General features: G+C 45.3%; 1 protein-coding gene across 2 annotated transcripts in view; it reads left to right on the forward strand.

The window, feature by feature from the left end:
- Positions 1-17,454, forward strand: part of DNTT (DNA nucleotidylexotransferase) — a 40,524-nt gene that overhangs the window by 5,727 nt on the left and 17,343 nt on the right. For both annotated transcript variants that reach the window (XM_008059104.2, XM_008059105.1), the window contains exons 2-7: positions 9,008-9,182; positions 10,204-10,332; positions 11,815-11,985; positions 12,568-12,639; positions 13,911-14,034; positions 16,304-16,436. In XM_008059104.2, the coding sequence (XP_008057295.1) occupies positions 9,008-9,182; positions 10,204-10,332; positions 11,815-11,985; positions 12,568-12,639; positions 13,911-14,034; positions 16,304-16,436 (804 nt within the window). The remainder of the gene's footprint in view (positions 1-9,007; positions 9,183-10,203; positions 10,333-11,814; positions 11,986-12,567; positions 12,640-13,910; positions 14,035-16,303; positions 16,437-17,454) is intronic.

Here is a 17,454-nt window from a genome sequence, read left to right on the forward strand (position 1 = left end):
GGGGGGGGGGGGGGGGGGGGGTTGGCGGGGGGGAAAAGTCGTTGTTTGCAAAACAAGCAGAACACCAGATGAAGGAGGTCAGTCCACTGCTCATGAAAACAAAATGCTTAACTGGCTCCCTTCAGGCCCCTTCCAGAGTCCAAACATGACTTAATTGAGTTTTCTTTATGGTTTTTCTCACTCTTTTCCTTATTCCTCGAATGCCTTCTTGGTACACCTCTCTGTCTCTAAGACCTAAGACCCCCGAAAAATTCCCCAGAGGAGAAGTCATCCTCCCTGGAGTGCTGCTAGGATTAATTCCTGGGGTGGGCTCCCAGCTCTGTCTTTTTTTATTTTTAAGTCAGGGTCTCACTCTGTCGCCCCGGCTGGAGTGCAGTGGCACAATCACAGCTCACCACAGCCTCAGCCTCCTGGGCTCGGGTGACCCTTCTGCCTCAGCCTCCTGGGATTACAGGCTCCTGCCACCACACCTGGCTAATGGAAACTCTCTTAATCCCATCCTCTCCCTAACTCCACCAGGTCATGTGTAGACCACATCTGCAGACCTGAGACCATTTTCTTATGCATGGCAGTCTTCAAGAAATACTTGCTCAGAGAATGATCTATCTGGCAAATATGAAACCAAGTCCAAAGAACTTGTGTTGAACAAGAGTAATTTTTGTAATTAAGCTTTTTTTTGCCTACAATGTATGAGCATTACTTTTGCAATCAGCAGCATGATAAAGGCTTTCTTTTATAGATTTAACAGCAGGGGATATAAACTTTAGTCTTGCTTGGGTCCAAATTACTTTCTATTTTGAAATTTGTGTCTCTAAATTAATGAAATTTTTCATAATCTCATTTAAGGTGAGCCAAAAAACCCAAGGCAAGATGGTCTCAGTCATAAGTATAGCAAGCCTGGAAATAGAAACTTGTCTTCACTGGTATTGGTAAGAGTTTGGGATAAAACCAAATAAAACTGCTTGATTTTTCTGTTTCAAGAATTCTGAAACAGATCGGTTGCCAAGGGAAATTGGCAAGAGGATTTTTTAACTGTAAACAGCTCAGTTTGACAGTAGATGACTATTGAAAGTTATTGTTTACAAAATAAGTCCTGTGTAAGATGAGAAGGATCAGGAATAACTTCTTCCTGGAAAGAAAGTTGTTTTGTTTTGTTTTCTGAGTTGGGGGTCTCACTTCGTCGCCCAGGCTGGAGTACAGAGGCACGATCACGGCTCACTGCAGCCTCGGCCTCTGAGGCCCAGGCAATCCTCCTGTTTCAGCCTCCCAAGTAGCTGGGACTACAAGTGCGCATCACAAAAAAATTTAAATTTTTTTGTAGAAATGAGGTCTTGCTGTATTGCCCAGGCTGGTCTCAAACTCCTGGGCTCAAGAGTGCTGGGATTACAGATGCAAGCCACAATGCCCGGTTGGAAAACAGATTTAAAGACAAAGATAACAGAAGTCCTTGACCTGGGACTTGTCCTTCAGCTTCCTACAGGGAAGAAGATACAGGGTCTCCTCCTTCGACTAGTGTCTGACTGTCATGTGTTTGCCTTGGTCCTTAGTGTCCCTGAGGGTGGGGAGAGTGGCAGTGTTTCTGGGTTATAACCAAACCTGGTGCCCAACACATAGACAGACTCAAGTTCCCAAGGACCCAGAAAGTCAGGCTGGGAGTGGCATGGGGGCAGGATTCTGTCCCCAGGCCAGGAAGGATGGTTGCCACTTCCTTCATGGAGGGTTTTTCTAATTATACTTCCTGAGAGGCAAGATTAATAGGAAAAGACAGGCAGGAAGAACAGGGAAACTGCTATCTGAGAAGAAAAATTCAGAACCGAGGCCTGTGAGTTAATTCTATAACCCAAGTCTTTCCGGACACTTGAGTGCCACATTCATGATTCTTGCAATATCTTTTACTTTATACTTGTTACGTTTCTTTTCATTGTCCCTAAACAGACTCCTTTTAAAATTTAGCCTTGTCCTATGGAATCTTAGCCATAAAAACCCATGGTCTGATACACATAATTATAAATATAGATATAAATAAACACATCGGCTTTTTAACTGTTCAGTTGTGCAACCCTTGAAATTATCTCATGTACCTGCAGAGAAATGACTATCACATTGGAAAACCCTGCTGTAATTAAGCCCCAAACCCAGTATGGAAAACTAGGCAGGGACAGTTTCAGAGAGGTCTTTCTTTAGAGTGGTGTTTCTCAAAGCAGACTTCCTAAGCCGTGGAGAGGTTTTAAAATACAGCTGCTCCCGTGGAGAGGCAGGGACTATCTTCCCTTCCAGTGCATCTGGGATGGCGACCGCTTCAACCAATAGGGAACAGCATTAGTGACACTATGTGAATTTCCCTGGACCCCAGAGCCTCAAGCAAGAGATTTGAGCCCCTTCAAGAGAGACCACGTGAAGGTATGCAGGTCTCTAGGTGGGCTGAGCCCAGCCTGTCGTCACCAAGGTGGTGGAATGTGAAGCCATATAGAACACCTGCACCCTGTCAGGGCCGGGCAGAGAAGTGTCACCCAATCAGGCCTCCCTGAATTCTGAACCCACAAAATGGTGAGATATAATAAAATCGTTGACTTTTTGAGCCACTACATTTTGGGACCATTAGTTATGCGAGCAGAACAGACTGACTATAACAGAATCATCAGTGGAGCTTGTCAAAATGCATATTCCTGGGCCCTAGGTGAGATTCAAGAAATCTGAAGTCTAGCAATGGGGTTTAGGAATCTGAATTTCAGTCTAGCTTCCTGGGTGTTTCTGGTAGACACTAGAGTTCGAGAGACATTCTTTTAGAGCTATTGATTCATTCACTCATTCCATTCATACATTCAGTCTACCATTATCTATTAACCATTACCTTGAGTCTGTCTATGTGTTGGGCACCAGGTTTGGTTATAACCCAGAAACACTGCCACTCTCCCCACCCTCAGGGACACTAAGGACCAAGGCAAACACATGACAGTCAGACACTAGTCGAAGGAGGAGACCCTGAATCTTCTTCCCTGTAGGAAGCTGAAGGACAAGTCCCAGGTCAAAATTGCTGTAATTGGTTCAAAACCTCCCAAACTTAGTCCAAGACATTAGCAACTGGTTGTGGCTAAGACACTCGGTGAGATTTGACTTCACAGATATTTCAGGAGTAACCATCTCAGCAGCCTGGGATCTTTGGAAGAGGTTGGGGTGGATGCCTGAGATGCCTGAGGGTTTCTGTCATCTTTTTTTTTTTTTTTTTTGAGTTGGAGTCTCACTCTGTCACCCAGGCTAGAGTGCAGTGGCATGCTCATGGCCACCACAGCATCGACCTGCTGGGCTCCCGCAATCCTTCTGCCTCAGCCCTTCAAGTAGCTGCTATACCACGCCCAGCTAATTATTTTATTTATTTAGAGACAAAGTCTCACCATGTTGCCCAGGCTGGTCTTGAACCCACAGGCTCAGGCAATCCTCTCACCTCGGCCTCCCAAAGTGCTGGGATTACAGGCTTGAGCCACCGTGCCTAGCCTTCTCTCCCCTTTTATTGTAAGAAGGAAGTTAGGGACTCCATGGTCAGAGCAGGAATGACCTCAGCCCCATCCCAGATTTACTTGCCCTTGAAAATGACATTCAGCCGGGTTCGGTGGCTCAGCCTGTAATCCCACGCCTTTGGGAGTCTGAGGTGAGTGAATTTCCTGAGCCCACGGGTTCGAGACCCGCCTGGGCAGCGAGACCTCATCTCTGCAATAAATAAAAAAATTAGCCGGGCGCAGTAGCGTGCGCCTGTAGTTCCAGCTACTTGGAAGGCTGAGGAGGAAGGATCGCCGGAGCCCAGCAGGTCGAGGCTGCGGTGGCCGGGAGCGGCCACTGCACTCCAGTCTGGGTGACAGAGTGAGACTCCAACTCAAAAACAAAACAAAAAAAACCCAACAAAAAAGAAAATGACATTCACATGTATTTGTTCCCCCGTTGTAGACAAGTGATGCCAGACAGTTCATGACAGAAAATGGGAAACTATAGAAAAGTACTTCAAACAAACAAAACCCTACTCAGGGGTCTAACCACAGTCTCACAAAACGTTAAGAGGTCGCTCAAGTCGGGCACACCTGGCCTTGAATCCGGGCTTTCACAGAACCCAGCCTGGGTTTTCTCTTCTGGAATTATATTACCCAACTCATAAGGCTACTGTGAGGATTAAGTAGAAATACACACACACCCACATGCATGTCTCATTATTATTATTTGTGTGAATAGTCTGGACTATTTCTTTCTAGTCCCTTCCTTTTGCATATACTAGTATTTATTGTTGCACCACCCCCCCGCCAAGGCATTCTGCATGTCCCTGTCAGAGGGACGCCTATGTCCAGAGGAATCTGAGGTGGAGATGGAACAGGTGGGAGGGGTGGGTGGTAAGGGCCCAGATTTGCAAGGTGGGCGTATGTATCTCCCTCGGAAAGCTTAGGCAAAGCCCAGAGCCCAGAGAGCCCGACAGCCTGCCGGTGGCTTCTTCATCTGGTGAGTCGCTATAGCCATGGTTCTTCAGATCGTCTGGGATGGTTCCACACGGTCTGCAACCTTCTCGCAGCCCAGATGATATTTGCACAGCAAACAGCAAAACATGAGTGCCAGACGGTGGCAGCAAGGCCCTGTGTCTAACAGCGTCCTATAGGAAGTGCTTCTCCATCCAGACTTCTGTTCTCGGCCGGAAATCGGTTTTCTTCTTTTGATTCCCCTCCAGACGTGATTCCTTCTGTGACAAGCAGGAAGGGAGTCGTCCCCTCCTCCCCTCCATCGCCAGGAAACCAGTACAGATGGCGGAGCGCACAGGCTTTGGAATGAGCAGATCAAGCAGCAAATCCCTGTTTCGCCAGTGAGTGGTTCTCAGGGTGGAAGTTTTGATGTCTCCAAGGCCATCTCTTCTCGTTTTTTAGATGGGAATGATGAGAGCTATCTCATAGCATTACTGATAGCTAAGAGAGTGAAGCAATGCATGAAGTGTACCTACCAGAATGTCTGGCACGTAGTAATATTCCAATATTATTAATATTTTCATTATTGGAGCATTCAGAGGGAAAACACTGTACCAGGAAACAGACAAATGGTTGCCTCAACACAGTGTTAAGTGTCAGAAGCGCACACTAGAGATAGCAGGTCTTTTTTAAATTTTTGAGTTGGGGTCTCATTCTGTTGCTCAGGCTGGAGTACAGTGGCATGATCACTGGGCTCAGGCTATGCTTCCACCCCAGCCTCCTGAGTAGCTGAGACTACAGGTATGCACCACTACACCCGGCTTATCTTCAGATTTTTTTGTAGAGACAAAGTCTCGCTATATTGCCAAATTGGTCTCAAACTCCTAGCCTCAAGCAATCCTCCTGTCTTGACCTCCCAACGGGCTAGGATTACAGACATGAGCCACCATATCCAGTACCCCATATTAATTAGGTTTTCTTCTTAAAGTTTTGACATAAAGAATCTTTCAAGAATTTTATTATAAGTAATGTCTGGCATTATATAGACCTAGGATGGGGATGCATTACCTGTCTTGCTATGAGCTTTTGTAAAGCGTTGCTTCCCCGTGACTTGTGCACAGTCTGCTGTTGTCCAGAGGGTCTCAGCTCTGACCTCCAGCCCCCACCTCTCCCTGAGCACCCACCCCAAAGCCCATCAGGCGCCAGATATTTCCATTTCCTGCCATCTCGCCTGAAACAAACTTCAATTCCACTGCCCTATCCCTTCTCCCAAAGAGATGAACTTGCGCAATCCCTGTTCTACCAGAGGTTCTCTATCTTTTCTGCAATTAAAATGCTACAGTAACATCCCATCCTCTTGGCCACCTCACCTTTTATAAGTAAACGGACGCCAGCTGGCCGTCTCATCTCTCCCCAGCCTTCCTTTCTGTTGCCATGGGAAACAGGCTGGGGTAAAATCGTCATCTCATACTTGGTCTACTGTTCCATCTTCCTGAGGGCCCCCTGGAGCCTCCCTCCAAATCGTTGTGGGTACCAAGTTCGTCTTTGGAAACAACACTGCAATGCTGTCACTATTCAGCTCACAAAAGCTTTCACTGGCAGCACAGTCCCAGAAAAGAAGATCCAACTTGACAGGCTTCTGAGACCCTCTAGAACATGGTTGCCCCTACTGACTAAGCCACAGCTACAACCACCCCCCAACACAGACTCTCCGCCCCAGTCCAGGTCTTTCTCCTCCCTGTCCTTCTGGCCTCTGAGCCTCCTTTTCCAGGAGGACCCCAGGTCCTGTGTTCCAGGTACCTCATTCCTACCCGTTCATTAGCTCTACCGTAGCCAATCCCCTCTCCCATCTCAGGGCACCACCTTTACCTTCTCTGAACACTTGCAGGTCTTGTCCACACCCGGTGTCTTGTCACGGCTCACGTGGTTAACCCTGTTTCATGTAAGACACTCACGTCCCTTTTCTTCTGCTGAGCCCAGTCCCCTCCCACCACCACCACAAGGAACGAGGGCTGTGCACACAGTAGTGAACCACAAAATGCCCCATGAGTCAGAATCAATCACAAAAAAATGAAGAAAGAGGAATTCAAGGAAGCAAAATAGGAAAAGGAGAAGAAGATACTTCTATTTTTTTTCTCTTGGGCTCCCGGGTGTGCTGTTTATCCCTGCTAGTTCTCAGATTTATAGACTATTTGAACAGAAAAGATCTTAACAATTACTGGATTCAATGATATCATGCTGACTGTGAAGACCTATTAAAAGCTAGAAATAGGCTGGGCTCGATGGCTTAGTCTGTCATCCCAGCACTTTGGGAGACTGAGGTGAGTGGACTGCCTGAGTACGCGGGTTCGAGACCAGCCCAGGCAACCAAATAGCCCAGCATGGTAGTGTACATCTGTAGTTCTGGCTGCTTGGAAGGCTGAGGCAGAAGGATCACCTGAGCCCAGCAGGTCGAGGCTGCGGTGACCGTGAGTGTGCCACTGCACTCCATCCTGGGTGACGAAGTGAGACTCCAACTCAAAAAAAAAAAAAAAATGCTAGAAATAGGCCAGGAGCCATCGTTCTCGCTTGTAATTGCAGCAGTTTGGGAGGTCAAGGCAGGAGGATCATTTAAGGCCAGAAGCTCAAGACTGATCTGGGCAACAGCCCATCTGTACTCCCCATGTCTAGAAAAAATTCTTAAAAATTAGCCGGCATGGTGGCATGTGCCTATAGTCCCAGCTACTCGGGAGGCTAAGGCAAGAGTTTGAGCTGCAATGAGCTGTGATTGTGCCACTGCACTCCAGCCTGGGCAACAAAGCAAGATTCTCTTAAACAAACTTTTAAAAATTTTTTCAAAAACTCCCAAAACTAGAAATAGCATACCTGACCCAGAAAAGACAACCAAAAAACAGTAAGCATCATTTACCAGCTGTGTGACCTTTAGGAAGGCATTTGACCTCACTGTTCTTGTTTCCCCTATTTTTGAAGTCTGAACAATGAAATACTTACTTGAAAAGCTAAATGACATGGCATATGTAAAGTACTTGGATAGCACTTTGTAGTTGTTAGGGAAAAAATCCCTGCCTGTCTTGCGTCACAGGGTTGTTCTTTGAAAAACATGACATCAATAAGGGTACCCAAGTTGGGCATGGTAGCTCACACCTGTAATCCTAGCACTTTGGGAGGCAGAGGCAAAAGAACTGCCTGTATCCAGGGGTTCAAGATCAGCCTGGGAAACATGGCGAGACCTCGTCTCTACAATCAATCAGTAAAATATATTTTAAATAAATATATACATAAATAAGGGTACCTGACCTCAAACCAAAGCCAAGTGGGGACCAAAGGGAGGCCCAAACTTTACCTGTATGATGACCACTTATCTACCTAATCCTGAATTGTACCCCACATCTTTAAAATAAAAATTAAAAAAGAAAAGACAAAGAAAAAGATGTAGGCTGGACATGTGGCTTATGCCTATAATCCCAGCACTTTAGGAGGCCAAGGTGAGAGGATTGCCCGAACCCATGGGTTCAAGACCAGCCTGGGCAACTCGGCGAGACCTCATCTCTACAATAAATCAAAAAATTAGCCGGGCATGGTGGTGCATGCCTGTAGTTCCATCTACTTGGAAGGCTGAGGCGGAAGGATCACCTACGCCTGGCAAGTCAGGGCTGTGGTGGCTGTGAAGGTGCTGCTGCACTTCAGCCTGGACGACAGAGTGAGACTCCAGCTCAAAACAAACAAACAAAAAAGACATAAAGCAAATTTTCAAAAGACTGGTGACAAACTATTATTGGGTTGTGACATCGATTTAATGGCATGTTGTCATGGCTTGAATGCTTGTGCCCCCTAAAATTCACATCTTGAGACCTAATCACCAAGGTGAGGGGTTTAGAAGGTGGGGTCTTTGACATGTGATTAGGTCACGAGGGCTCCACCCTAGAGAATGAAATTAATGTCCTTCCCTTATGTGAGGAATGGAACCTCACCACACTGCATCTGTTGGCGCCTTAATCTTGAATTTCCCAGCCTCCAGAATTGTGAATAATAACTTTCTGCTGTGTATAGATTGCCCAGTCCAAGGTATTTTTGTTACAGCAACCCAAACAGACTGAGACAGATGTTATAAGCATATCTACCTCTGTACTGATTTCTGTTTCTATTTTGGATCATGATATACAATGTATTTTTAACTTTGGGTCACAAACAAGTTTGGAAGCCATCAAATGAAAGCCCTCCACAAATAAAAATGAAATGGCACACTGAAACCACACATGGAATGCTAGGTGCGACTTTACAAACAACTCCATCTTCCATCTTCTCTGGGCCTTGGTTTTTCACCGACAGGAACATGTGTCTTGCTAATGTTGTCTTCGTTTTTTTCTTGTATCTGACCTGTAACATTGCCCATTGCTGTCACACTCATTAAAATAGAAAGAACCCTTTGCAAGAAGCGTCAATGCCCAGCGTCGTGGTCAGGTCGGCTGTGTGTCCTTCTCCATCTGATGGAATGCTCGGAAAGTTCAAGGGAAGAGGGGCGTTTCCGATTTTGAAAGCTCTTTCAGCTGGTAACTGTGTCTTGCATTTTGCAGCGATTCTGTCACCCACATCGTAGCGGAGAACAACTCGGGGTCAGATGTTCTGGAGTGGCTCCAGATACAGAAAATAAAAGCCAGCTCACAGCTAGAGCTCCTTGATGTCTCCTGGCTGATAGAATGCATGAGAGCAGGGAAGCCGGTGGAGATGACGGGAGAACACCAGTTGGTTGTGAGTGTCATCGTTGGGATTTTCCCTGTCTTTGGCCTGATGGTTGAGAACACAGGCTTAGAATCCACAGACTTGGGTTCAACACCAGATACTCTGCCTATTTCCTGTGTGACCTTGGACAAGGCACTTAGCTTTGAACCTCAGTTTCCTCCTCTATAATATAATAATAATAGTCCACCTCATAAGATGGTCATGAAGATCAGAATAACATACATGTAAAGGGTTTAACCAGAGGTAGCTGTTTTTATGACCATGGTTTTGTTTTTGGTTTTTTTTGTTTTTGGTTTTGAGTTGGGGTCTCACTCTGTTGCCAAGGCAGGAGTGCAGTGGCACCATCATGGCTCACCACAGCCTCGACCTCCTGGGCTCAAGCAAACCTCCCACTAGAGTGGTGGGATCACAGGCGTGAGCCACCACACCCAGCCTATTTTTATGAACATGTTTATATACAAATATTTCAAAATATTTAAGTCTTAATGTTATGCCAGCCAGGAAAGCAGAGGGTTCCTTTTTTGTTTTTCTTACTCTGATTATTCAGAAAGAAAAAAATAATAAAGTTAAACTCTCAATTCCAAAGCCACCCCAGCGTCAACCCGCCGGGCTCCAGCGATCCTTCCGCTTCAGCCTTCCAAGGAGCCGGAACTACAGACATGCGCTACTATGCCTGGCTAATCTTTTATTTACTGTAGAGACAAGGTCTTGGCAAGTTGCCCAGGCTGGTCTCGAACCCGCGGGCTCAGGCAATCCACTCGTCTTGGACTCCCAAAGTGTTGGAATGACAGGCTGAGCCACCAAACCAGACCAACAATAATACTTAATGGTGGTTCTTTTATATGTTATTTTCTGATTTCAAAAACAATACATGTTAATTATAGCAAATGCATATATTAGAGACGTAATAACAAAATTTGAGTCTCCTATAATTTTATCCTCTTAGAGACAACGGCTTCTAATTTTTTGTCATACATATCTATTATTATTACTAATTGTTATTAAGAATAAATGCTATGTCTTTGTTTAGGTGAGCAGAGACTGCTCAGCTTGTCCCAGCTCAGGCCCCCAGAAGGCACCACCACTTGCTGTACAAAAGATCTCCCAGTACGCGTGTCAGAGAAGAACCACTTTAAACAACCATAACCAGATTTTCACGGTACGGGGACTTCACATCACCTGGGGCAAGTGAAAGACTTGCAGTGTCTTTCCATGGACCTGCAAATTAAATGATGAATTTTTTCTGAAAGTCTGCAAAGTTTTCCTCCCACTTACCCATCATCCTAGCCTGATCTCTGGTTCTTCTTTCTGTTAAGAAAAGGTCTCTTTCGTTCCTGGAAAAGGACAAATGCATTTGGAGTATATTCTTTAGAGACAGTAGATAACTATTTACAGAGAGTTGTCATTGGTGGGCACAATGCTTGTCAAAGGCAAATATTCTGAAAAGCCAAATACTGTAATTCATCCAAAACACAGTTAAGCATAAACTACGTAGAAACTGCGATGAGGCATCAACAACCTTTGCTGGGAAACCAAAAGACTGAGTAGGTCTGGATCTGAGCCTCTCTGATATTAACCAGCTTGGGCAAGTGAGTTTCTCTCTCTCTGAGCCTCAGTTCCTCCATCTGTTCCATAAGAAATTCCATAGATCATATCTAAAGCACCTCCCAGCCCTGAAGTTTGGTAACTGTGCTTCAAACGGCCCTAAAAGCTTACACTGCTTGTCCCCTGGCCTAGAACCAGTGGTTGACTGGATAAGCATGCCGTAGCATAGCAAAAACAAAGCTTTTCATGTTTACACTTCCAACCCTGGGTTGTAAGAAAGACGAGGACACTATGACCACTGGACCTGCTGAGTGTGGTGCCACACCACCCAGGCTGCTCCCTCCTCTGCTGGAAATCTAAGTGTGCCCAACCTTACATGACTCTGGCCTTGGGTCTGTGTGACCTTTGATTACGCATAGTCATTCAACAAGCCTGTGTTAAGCGCTGACTGTGTTTTATGTACATGCTAAGAAACAGGCATGCCTAGTGCTCAAGGCAGAACCTTGGCCACAGGTACATGGGGAAGACAGCAAGGAGGAGGGTTCATATCTAGTCATGACGAACAGGATGTGGTGGACACCAGATAACTTTTTGGCTAAACCATTCCTGACATCTAACAGCCGTGCACTCCAAGTTTCCTTATCACATGCTCTGGTGCCTGTCTTTTCTGTTCACTTCCACTTGACACCACAAGGGAGGGGTGCCAGGGAACTGGAAAACCCAATCCTGACCTTCAAGGAACTGACCAGGCAGCATTCCAATATTTTTTTTAAATAAAGATGTGGGGTGCAATTCAGGGTTAGGTATATAAACATTGATCATGCAGGTACCCTTGTTGATGAGGTATGCCCCTCCCTCCCCTAGCAGTTTCCCTCAACTGCCAATCCCACCCACTCCCCTGACAGTTTCCCATTACTGCCAAACGCTTTCTTATAGTATTATAATTGCTCAAGGTCCGCTTTGGAGTCGATCATACTCAGTGATCTATCACAGAAGCATTCCAATATTTAAAGGCGACAAGAGGCCCTGGCAAGTGACTGCTGGCTCAGGGACTTGGAAACAGACCTTTTGCTTATTATCTGGTTTTATGTTTCAGGATGCCTTTGACATACTGGCCGAAAATGATGAGTTTAGAGAAAATGAAGGCCCCTGTCTGACGTTTATGAGAGCAGCTTCTGTACTGAAATCTCTGCCATTCACAATCATCAGTATGAAGGACATAGAAGGAATCCCCTGCCTGGGAGACAGGGTGAAGTCTATCATAGAGGTAAGGGCGAAATGGATCTACTCCCCAGTAGGAAGGGAGAGGGAGGGAGGGAAACAGAGAGAGGAAAATTTGTCATAAGCACCACATCTGTATAATTGACAGGAAACCGTGTAACTCAAGGAAAAGAATCCTAACTCTACTTAGACGGGGGTGGCTCTGAGCTAAACATCGTAAGGGCTCAAACATAGATTGGCTTTTCAGTGTGTTCAAAATTAAACTTGTTCAATTAAAATGTCTTCTTATATCAGCAAGTTCATATCCACTGAAGAGGAAATTATCACAAATATTCAGGCATTCATTTTTCAGTAAATATTTTGGTTTGAGATTCTGTAAATCTGGACCCTAGTCATTCTGTATCTTTATTACTGAAACTTGTAAAGGGTCTTTGGCTATATGGTGAGCTAGGATTTTCAAGATTACAGGGGGAAATGTCTTGTTTTCTACACATCAGGTAGGAAACATTTGCACGCAACAGGTGTGCATTCTATGAGAGATCCAGTTTCTAGATTCGGGAATTTGAGAGTCTTGAACAGTGATTATTCAACATCACTAATTTAAAATATTTTTCAACTGTCTATGTAGGAAATTATTGAAGATGGGGAAAGTTCTGCAGTTAAAGCTGTTTTAAACGATGAACGATACAAGTCCTTCAAGGTTAGTGATTTTACATATATTTATTGAAAATGGTTTTTTGGTTAATCCAGTTATTTATTCAGTTAGTGTATTACCTCAGGGTCCAGTAACAAAATCCCTATCCCGGGTGGCTTAAACAATAGAAATTTATTTTCTCACAGTTCTGGAGGCAGAAAGTTCTAGATCAAGATGCCAATAAGATCACTTTCTGGTGAGGGCTCTCTATCTGGCCTGCAGATGGCTGCCTTCTTACTATGTCTCACGAACAGAATCCCTTTAGTGTCTCTTCTTATAAAGACACTAATCCCAACATGAGAGCCCCACCCTCATGGCCTCTTGCAAGTCTAATTACCTCTCAAAGGTTCCATCTCCAAATACTATCACACTGGGGATTAGGGCTTCAACATGTGAGTTTTGAGGGGAGACACAATTCGGTCCATAACAGTGGTCCAGCAAGAAAATGTTTAAATAAATATGTGTTCCCTGGCTTCCTGCCATGCTGTGATGATAGACAAATCACCTTGTCTTCCAAGAGTCTGTCACTCATGGATATGAATATCGTGAGGACACTGGAGCCATGGGGAGAGGACAGACTCACTCTTAAAGAGCAAACTCCTGTGTCTGGAAGCTCCTTGCCGCGTGCTCATTTACTTGGTAGCACAATTTGTTACCTCTCACCATCCCCTACCTTAGAGTTGCAGGTAGAAGGGACTTTCACTAGTCCCTTCTGTGCAGAAGTGATGCCTTAAAAGACCTGGAGCCCGGGCTTGGAGTGCAAATGGACCAGCATTTAAGTCTGGACTTTGTCACCTACCAGCTGTGTGATGTGGAGAAACTATATAACCTCCACAAACATCCCTCTTCAAAATATGAGTATAAGTGTGTGTAAGAGACTCTTGGCAAAGAGGAGAGCCTGATAGGAATAACGTATCAGGTGTGGACAGCACAGAGCATCCATCCATTAGACTATACCTAAACCTTATGCAGGGGCTTGCACACAGACCTTTCACTTATCTGGTTTTATCCTTTGGGATACTGGCCAAAAATGATGAGTTTAGAAAAAAGGAAGGGGTGGAATCTGCCCCCTTACTTCTATTTCTTTTCATAATATCGCATATCACGAAAGAACTCACCTAAAAAAATATGCCTCTGAAAAATTACTGTCACTCACCTGCTGGTTCTATTCAGAAGAAACCTGGTCAGAGATTTGTTTATCCTTTTTTTTCACTGCCCGAGACCTCGACAAGGTCATGACTTTAGAGACTAATGGCGCGCCTTTCCCTCCATATCAGCTCTTCACTTCTGTGTTTGGAGTGGGGTTGAAGACCTCTGAGAAATGGTTCAGGATGGGCTTCAGAACTCTGAGTAACATAAGGTCGGACAAAAGCCTGACATTTACACGAATGCAGCGAGCAGGTAAGTTGCCTCCCCTCAGGGTCACAGTTTCTGTGAATTGGTCATATTGTACGGAGCCAATGCAGTTATTCTGTGATGCCAATCAAGAGAGACATTTTTTTGTGTCAGTAGGTGCTTGGATCCAAATCCTAGTGCCAGCACTCTCCATTTGTGTGATCTCCAGCAAATTAATTAACATCTTTGAACCTTAGTTACCTCGTTTATAGAAGAGAGATAACGTTGATACTGAGTTAGGGTATAAATCAGAGAAGGCAGACAGAACTCCCTATACAGTGTCTGGCACAGAGCACAGAGCCATGGTCGCTCCTTGATTCAGACATCAGACCAACTTGTGCTGCTGTCCTGGTTCCCATGGACTTTTCTAGACATGGGTCTTGACTGTCTCCCTCGGCAAGAGTCATGGTGAGGAGTCAAGGACAGAAGGACAAGTCGACAGGGAGAACCAGAGAGTAAACCAGAGTTGACGCCTGGCACGGATGTGAATGCACTTTTTAACATCAGGAAAATGGGAGGGAAATGGTGGAAACCTAGATACAGGGCTGATCTACCCAACGGACTCTTTAGACTGAGAAGGGAAGACAGTGGTGAGACACAAGGGTTTTCTCACCCATCTGGAAGCCTGGCAGGGCCTCCCAGAGGCTGAAGGTGGCTTGGTCACTTCTATTTACAGAGAGTCACAGTAAACATTCTCAAAATGAAGAAATGCCAATATAGGTTAAAAAATGTGTGTGCTTTAAACGTTTTCTTTTAACATGAATGGAAATATAATACAGTTGTGATTTGAAAGGGCATCACAGCCACAGTTCCCAGCACTATGGCTTCCAGAGTGGCAAAGACTGATGAAGTCATCCAAATTTTTAATGATGTAAGTAAGGGAATCTTCCACCAGAGGAAACCAGGAAAAAAAAAAGTAAACAACTATCTTCTGTTTAAGTAATGACAAAAGCAAAAGAAAAAATTATCACACAGTAGCAACGGTAGAGAAAGCTAATCTATAGACCTCATGCATCTTTTGTAAATTTGCCAATCTCTGAAAAATTGCTGATAAGTTTTATATGATGCCACATATGAAACAGAAGAGTTTAAAGGAAAAAAAAGACCCTGTATTTATATTGTGGGTTCCTGAAAGTGCACATTTAATAAACATGATTTGTGACCACATTAAAAAGAAATTTAGGGCTGGGCACAGTGACTCATGCCGGTAATCCCAGCACTTTGGGAGGCAGAAGCGAGTGGATTGCCTGAGTTCAGGGGTTCAAGACCAGCCAGAGCAACATGGCAAGACCTCGTCTCTACAATAAATCCAAAAAAAAAAAAAAATTCAGCCGGGTATGGTGGCACATGCCTGTGGTTCCAGCTATATAGAAAGCTGAGGCGGAAATATTGCCTAAACCCAGCAGGTCGAGGCTGCACTGGTCATGAGCATGCCACTGTGCTCCAGCCTGGGTGACAAAATGAGACTCACAAAAAAAAAGAAAGAAAGAAATTTACATAAATATTCAACATAAGCAACAAGTAGATGGTTGGGAACGATAGTCAGTTAGATGAACCCAGTTCCAAGAAGGAAATGATCAAATGAGTTCCCAGGGAGGAAATGACCCCTTTGGAGTGTCAGAGCTCCCCATTATTGGGCTCAAGCATAGTTGGAATGGCTCCCTGTTGGGACCACTCATCTTCCCGCCTTGGAGATAAGCAGCCCTCTTCCTTTGCTCCTCCCCTCCACGCCCTCCTCCACGCTGCTCTGTGGGGACAACCAAAACATTAGCTCTTCACCGGGAGGACTCTGAACTTTCATCCATTCATGGCAGTCAGGCAAAGAAGTGACAAGCCAAAACGCCTAAGACATTTTCTACCCTGCTTCAGATGCAAATCTATCTTCTTCCTATTCTTGACTTTCATTTTTTAATTGGTCCATTGCCTTCCATTCCTAAATCTTCCCATTCCAAATCTTTAGTTAAAACAGAAGGGCACAGCTTATTGATGAAGAAAGCTGGTTCTTCAGCAGGAGGTCAGATGTGGGCAGTTTGGACTCCAGAGGGACATGAAATACTGTCTCCTTCTTAGAAAATTGTCAGCCTCTGGGTTGGAAACCCAAGAGCCCCTGTTGCCATACAAAATCCGAATGAACTACGTGGATGACTCTGTCACCATGGAAACGGTTTGGCATGGGTGCCTGTGGTCACATTAGCTCTGTCTGGGGGTAGAATCCCCTCCAACGGAGGGGCTGGTTGTTTCTCACTCTCCACTGACCTGTCAAATGGCCTCTCAGGATTCCTCTATTACGAAGACCTTGTCAGCCGTGTGACCAGGGCGGAAGCAGAGGCCGTTGGCGTGCTGGTGAAAGAGGCTGTCTGGGCGTCTCTGCCGGATGCCTTCGTCACCATGACAGGAGGGTTCCGGAGGTAAACAACCCCGGGTGGCTCGGCCTCCCTTGCTCTAACACCTGCCGTGGCTCCCTTCCACGCATGAGCTTCTGAAATGGCACCACAGGCCTCTTGTGACTGGTGCCAGCCTCTCTCTGCCCAAATGGCTTGTCATCCTCTGCATGTTTGGAGCTGTTTCTTGCCCTGTTTTCTGCTCAACCAGACCTTTCTCCTTGGACTGCCACTCCCCAAATGTTCACCTGGCTGACGTCTCTTCATTCCTTGAGACTCAATTTCGATGCCACCTCCTCTGCCTGCCTTGACTCCCTCCTCTTCCATGCTGGGTTGGGAACCCCGCTTCGGTGGCCCCTGGACACCTGCCAAGCCCTTGTTGCACAGCGTTGCAGTGGTTTTTCCCTATGTGTACTTTCTCCACTAAACTTTTAGAGCTTAGTACTCAACAAGACCAGTGCATGGCCTGGGGCACAAAGTTGGTGTTCAAGAAATCTTGAGTGACTCAACAGCTCCCTGACTGACTGAATGAGCATGTGGGCTCTTCACAGAGATGTGTGCAGTTGTTGGATACTGAGGCCTCCACTTCAGAAAGGGATTCCTTCCCTTCCACAGCCTTCTCCACCCTGCTCTCTGGTCCTCTCACCTGGTGACTGTTGACTGTTCTGAAAAGCTAGGTGTGGGACAAGGAAGGAAATGAGAGACGGAATCTAAGAAAAACGCCCTTAATCTATGTCATCAGTCTGAGAGTGCCACCTTATATTATGTGACTACAATTCTTGGTTTGCTTGTTATCATGTGTCTCCATCTATGTGTATATAAGTGTGTACATAGAAGAAATCATCTTCAGTTATTTTTTTCACACATACAAAGTCATATACATGCCATATATGATTTTTTCTACGTTGTCCATTTACTTTGCAAGGAATGGAGATGTGTAACCAAGGATATCTTGTTTTTCTGTTTTTTGTTTGTTTTTTTAATCAGAGTCTCACTCCGTCGCCCAGGCTGGAGTGCAGTGGCACACTCACGGCCACCCCAGCGT

The sequence above is a fragment of the Carlito syrichta genome, unplaced genomic scaffold (assembly GCF_000164805.1).
Source record: "Carlito syrichta isolate Samal-C Ts95f unplaced genomic scaffold, Tarsius_syrichta-2.0.1 Scaffold303721, whole genome shotgun sequence".
NCBI lineage: Eukaryota > Metazoa > Chordata > Mammalia > Primates > Tarsiidae > Carlito > Carlito syrichta.